The sequence below is a fragment of the Oryzias melastigma genome, linkage group LG8 (genome assembly GCF_002922805.2).
Source record: "Oryzias melastigma strain HK-1 linkage group LG8, ASM292280v2, whole genome shotgun sequence".
NCBI lineage: Eukaryota > Metazoa > Chordata > Actinopteri > Beloniformes > Adrianichthyidae > Oryzias > Oryzias melastigma.
This window is the reverse complement of record NC_050519.1, coordinates 20,509,198-20,515,307: the sequence shown is the minus strand read 5'-3', so window position 1 is coordinate 20,515,307 and position 6,110 is coordinate 20,509,198. Positions and strand designations below refer to the sequence as shown.

Below are 6,110 nucleotides of genomic sequence, written 5' to 3'. Positions count from 1 at the left end.
AAATAATAATTAATATCAGTCTGTGATTCAGATATTTTTAGGCCAGCAGAGAAGGCCTTGCAGGCCCTGACGGCCCGCCACTGAAAAAGACACACATAGCAACAAACATATTAACCAGTGGTTCAACTCATCAATCTTTGAGCTTGACTCGTGAATCGAATCGGATCGTCACCTTAGCAACAAGTCTGATGTGAGACTCTTTTCACGTCTCCAGATTCACGTGTAAGTGATGCGTTTAAATGCTGCTGGAATGCTGGGTCATCAGAGTTTTCTTATCAGCCGCTTTGAACTTACATTGTGAATAATATCTGGTGAAACTTTCTCAATTTTCTTAAACAGATTTGCTCAATAATGTATATAAAAAAGTCTAAATATGCACTTTTACAACACTAAAGTTTCTCTCCTTGTTGCTCCGTTGCAGCTGCGCTTTTTCCTGCAGCACCTTCACCACGGAGCTCTTATTAGTTATTAATTTCTCCTCCATTATTAACTTACAAACGAAAAAGACGTCATCTATTCATCACTACTAAATCCAAGTCCCTCAAAGTTCAACTGGTTTAATTTTCAATGCGTGTTCAGTTGATGTTTTCTCATGTTCGTGAGAATTTTAAACACAGAAGTGGGAAACTCACATTTTTGCGTGTTCGCATGCACTTTTCATTGGAAGTGGTTTCTAGAATGAGTCCGGTGTGAAGGTAGCGTTAGTTTTTTTTGGTGTTGATGTTCTTAATACAGAAACATCAGGAAATGTTTGACTGGATCTGTGCTACACAAATAGACACGACAGTCGGATCCAGATCCCACACAAACACCAGTGTGATGATGATAAACGGTTCTTCAGCACAGGTTCATCCAGCGGAGGAGGTTCACGTCGGTGTAGGAGCAGCCACACATCCCTGAGTCTTTCCAAACAGCAGGAACGGTAACCCAAACATTTCCTCCCAACGATCCACGCATGCAGCTCGTTGCTCTGGGATCAAATCCAAATATCCTGATTGCAGCCGTTCTCCTCAGGTGACAGAAATGGGCTGCTGTGACATCTGTTAAAAACCTCTGTATTTATTGTTTGAATCAGTCAACCATCTCCGTCTGCTGCTGGAAAGGAAGTCTGCTTTTATTCCCCATTCTTCAACACTACACACCTCAATAAAACAGGTCCGCTAAACCATTTTACTGAAGTTTAAGGATCTTTCCCTCTTATTTCCTTAAGTTGTATAGACTACTCCTCACAGTCTATACATCTCCAGAGGGAACGCGGAATTCCTTATTCTTTATTTCTCGGATTAACAACTTCACCCCTCATCAAGCGCAGAGTAAACACGGTTCTTAGACAGCTGCAGTGCATGCCTCTCTGCTGGAACAGCTTTCTCTACTTAGATCTGTGCACATGAAGACTTTCTGCTGAGAAGCCCCTGGTACACGGTTCACTGTTCTGCAGCCCCCAAACCCCCCAGCAAGCATGCAGCAAACCCTCCCTCTGCTATCAAGCACCGTGATGACGGATTTATTTGAGGAAAAATTATAGGAATGAAATGAAAGTTTTCCTTTTCATTGACTCCAAAGAGATCAAAATATGATATAGAATACATTCATAGTAAAACTATTTTCCTCAAAATGAAAAGAGATCTTTAAAAAAAAAAAGAAAAAAAAGCGCATATCTTGCTGTGTCTTGCATAGGAGTGGACATACCATGAAAATTGAGGTTTTAAATGCATTTTACTCTTCATTCCTCACTATAAAGAACCCCAAAATCTGTGCTGCAAGCTCCGCCCCCCGACTACAACGAAAACAAATCAGAAGATCAGTGAACCGCCGACAAATGTTGAGCATTGATTTTTATGTTAGTCAAAAAGAAATAATTAGTTCAACTGTTTACTTGTTAGAATGTTTATTTTAATACCACTAAAAAAAGTAAAACTCGCTTTTCTGTGTCTCGTTACGCGTTTGCTGTGCTGCCATGACGTCATCTTCAAAGCTCCATTGTGGTTCCAACAGAATTCTATTTAAAAAAAAATTCATAAAACCACAACGATGAGACACGGAAACTCATTAAAATGTGGTCGGATGAATTTGCGCTCAATAAGACAACTTTTAATGTGATCCACATTCTACCGACGTGTTTTTAGCATGAGTACCTGTAGTCGTAGCGTCTCCAGTAACCGTCATGCAGGATTCCTCCGCGGTACCAAAGCTGCAGTAAAACGTATTGAACCTGGCCTTCAAACAGAGCAAAATAGAAAGTTTGAATAAGGAAAAAAATCCTGGCAAGCATTTGCAAACCACAGCACATTCATTTTTCTGTTCCGTTTTGTCCCGCCCCCATAGCTGCTGGCCAATGACTGAAGAGATCTTTAGTCACATGGTTTTGTTGACAAAGTTTGGTCAGAAACAGAAAGCAGGCACGCTGAAGAGACTCGGGGACGCTCATTGGTCAATGGGTAGACTCGTGAAATGGGTTAACAAGGAGCGCAAGGCAGTCATTTTACTTCTGGATATTAAAACGGTTCACAAAAATACTAATATTTCATAAATCATTTGTTTTTTAGTGATCCAAAGGTAATATATGATCACATATGTGGATATAGTTCACTGTGAAAGGTTTATGGTATGGCCTCTTCAAGGTTTTGTCACAAAATGGGACAAAATGTGCAGTACCAAATTGCACCCACTAGGAGGTGATATTGCCCAACTTGGACGGGGATAAAATAAAGCATGAAGAAGAAAACCATTTGTCTTTCTCTCGCAATGTCGCGATTTCCACAAATTCATCTAAATCCAGCAAATGTTTTCTACCCCTGGATCTTTGGCCAAAGCTCTCATTTTGAACAAGATCCACAATCAGTTTTCTCCTCCGTGGCTCAAACATAATCAATTTTATCAATCAAACGTGTATCAACATCTTAATCATCATTTTAACATGACAGTGATAAAGTCTCTTAGCAGAATAAAGTCTGCACATGTGAATCTTTCATCTGTGGCTTTAATAGAATCTAGTTTTCAGGTTCTTTAATTGAAATATCAGCTTATTTTATGTCATCAGATTTAAAGAACAACGTTTTTTTAATGCCGCACTGAGTCCATTCAGAAGATAAGGATATGTGAGCAACTGTACAATTTATACAATTATAGTGTCTCACAAAGGATTTTACTAAGAGGTAGAAATAAAGTGTTTAGAGCGAGTGTTTGTACTGAAAACACTTTTTCCAATAATGTTTGTGTTAAATGACAAATTCAGTTTAGTAATTTAGAAAAAAAAATGGAAATTAAGATAAAACATTTGCTATAATAAAATAAAAGAAACAAACTAATAACTAAATAGAGAAATTAATCTAAAATTTTTGTTTTATAAAAAATTAAATATACATTATCAATTTAAAGATCCATATTGATGGAAATACTGTTTTGAATTGTTCATTTTTCTGATGATGGAGGACATATATAAATGCTAAAACAATACAGGAATACAATGCTAAAAATTGAATTTCTGAGTATTTCTTTGTACTAAATCAGAAGCAGACAAAAAAAAATGCAAAAAAGTTGTACTAAAAAGTGGCGAATCAAATATATAGTTTTGGAATTTTGGTCATTATAAAAACAGGCTCATCTTTCTTAAGGGCCTCAAAATTCTTACTTTGAATTTTTTGATAACTTAATTGAGACTAAAACAAGACTTTTTATGTTGTACAAAATTTTATTTCCTTATTTTTTTTTTATATAACAGTCATTAGACATTGGGATGAGCACAATCCTTACATTAAATGGTTTACGAAGAGGGAGCATTTACATTTTCTCATATGTCAGTCAATAAGACCAGATGGTTTCACAAAAATAATATTTGCAAATGTTTGCTTTCTAATAAAAGGTGTACTGTCAAACAATAGTCAAACCCAGTGATACAGTACACCTCCTTCCCTAAAGAAAGGGTTTTGATCTTTCAGTTTGTCTCTTGCAGAAGCTTCTTTGTTTGAAATAAGATGAAACACAAACAAAGAAGTTTGATGTTCTTGCAGAAAGACTGAAAAAGTTCCTCATTATGCCCATAAAGCTTCACACATTCCAGCTAAAAGCACCTCCGCCGTGTACTGGACCACTTCAAGCACATTTCATATGACTCTGCTGGCACTTAAAACGCACACAGGAATAATGGGCAGATGAGGCCTCCACTTCAAAAACAGGCTTTATGGTAAAAGTTTGGCAGAGCATGAACACACGCATACGCACTCAAAACAAATTTCTCACATTTAACGTGTGATCCTCCCAACTAAGGGCTTAAACAGACTTTGAAGTGCGTTCCACTCGTCCATTAATGGGAGGCATTATTCAGGCAGTATTTGCGAGGAGCTCTTTGCCAAAGCTTTGCATTGAAAGGCGATCTGAAGAGCGGACATCATGTCTGATCGCAATGAAGCTAAAGACACTAAACCTTGGAGAGTCAAGCAGACAAATGTGCAAACACATGAGTGTGTTTTCTACTGAAAATACTTTGTTCTTTTTCAGAGCATTCCTAATAAAAAATTCCTATAAATGGTGGAGGAAAGCAGGTAAGGTTTAGTGCTGGTGGGAAGCCAGTTCCACATCTGTGGTGGTTGGAGAACGTAGAGCCGGCGCTCATCGTGGTTTCAGAGCAAACACTTCTTCTGAGCTGTATGGAGTATAAAGAAAGTGACAAAATGACACAACCTGGACTTATTTACAAAACTGTATTTGTCTGGTTCTGGTTTTTATTCATTCTGGACTTGGAATAAAAAAAAATAAAATATTTTCTCTAATTAATCATTTGCAACCATGAATTAGTATATTCGGGGGACCAGATTAGCAGAAATTTACATTTTGTGTCCACAAATTAAAATTTATTAGCCAAAAAATGCTATTTTGTGTGCACAAATCAATTATTTTGTGGCCACAAATCAGAATTTTGTGAGCTTAAATCAGCATTTTGTGCCCACAAATTAGCAGCTTATTAGCATTTTGTGTCCAAAGTTTGTTTTTGAGGGCAAAAATAAATTATTTTGTGACCACAGATTAGCATTTTGTGACCACAGATTAGCATTTTTTGCAAAAAATGAGCACTTTGTATGCACATATCAGTATTTGGTGGCCACAAATTAGCAGTTTATTAGCCTTTTTTATTTTGTTTTTGATGCTCTATCTTCTGTGCACATATTAGCCTTTTGTGGCCATAGATTATTACTTTGTGCATACTGATGCATCGTGTGGCTAAAATGAGTACATTTTTATTTTTAGGCCACAAATTAGTATTTTGTACACAAATCAGCATTTTGCGGCCAAAATTTTTAATTTTTTGTGCACAAATTAATATTTTGTGGCCTCAAATCAGTGGTTTATTAGCCTTTTTTATGTTGTATCTTGTGTGCATAAATTAGCATTTTGTTGCCAAAAGTTGTATATTGTGCAAACAAATCAAGTATTTTGTGGCCTCAGATTAGTACTCTGTGCACACAGATGAGCATTTCGTGGCCAAAAATGTGTATTTTTAATGCACAAATCAGTATGTGACCAAAAATGTGGGTTTTGTGCGCACAAATCAATTATTTTGCAGCCACATATTAGTATTTTGTGGAAACAACTTAGTAGTAGGAATTGAAGACACTAAAATAATAATATCCTCTCACAAAATGTTAAATTGTTCCTACAAATTAATAATTTGAGGAAAATGTTTTTTTTTTGTTTTTTTTTGGTCATGTCCAGGGCTCCATAGTTTTTTGATGTTTCCATTTTCCCAGTCTTATGTTGTTTTTCCTTCATGCAGTGCAGCGTCCTCAATAAATGTTATCTATTGATCTTTGTTTTACTTTACTGATCTATAGTCTTTGATTTCTTTTCATTTTTAGAGATTGTGTTGTGTTTCTGTCACCTCTGTGGTGAGACCACAGCAGGTTTAAATCTCCAAATACCTCCAGCTGTTTGGCTCAAACTTTTGCTGCACTTTGGTTTTCCTCCACCATTCGTGACAACTATCTCTCTGTTCCCCTGCAGCATGCGACTGCCATCCAGTCGGAGCGGCGGGGAAGACATGCAACCAGACCACCGGCCAGTGTCCCTGCAAGGACGGAGTGACAGGGATCACATGCAACCGCTGTGCCAAAGGC

At 37.2% G+C, this 6,110-nt stretch overlaps 1 protein-coding gene across 2 annotated transcripts in view; it reads left to right on the top strand.

Annotated features, from left to right (window-relative positions):
* The window catches only part of ntn1b (netrin 1b), a 62,404-nt gene that overhangs the window by 36,212 nt on the left and 20,082 nt on the right, over positions 1 to 6,110 (top strand). Inside the window, exon 4 of one of the 2 annotated variants that reach the window (XM_024272944.2) lies at positions 5,998 to 6,108. The exons of the other annotated variant lie outside the window; for it this stretch is intronic. Within the exon in view, the coding sequence (XP_024128712.1) occupies positions 5,998 to 6,108 (111 nt within the window). The remainder of the gene's footprint in view (positions 1 to 5,997; positions 6,109 to 6,110) is intronic. 2 annotated transcript variants of the gene reach the window in all.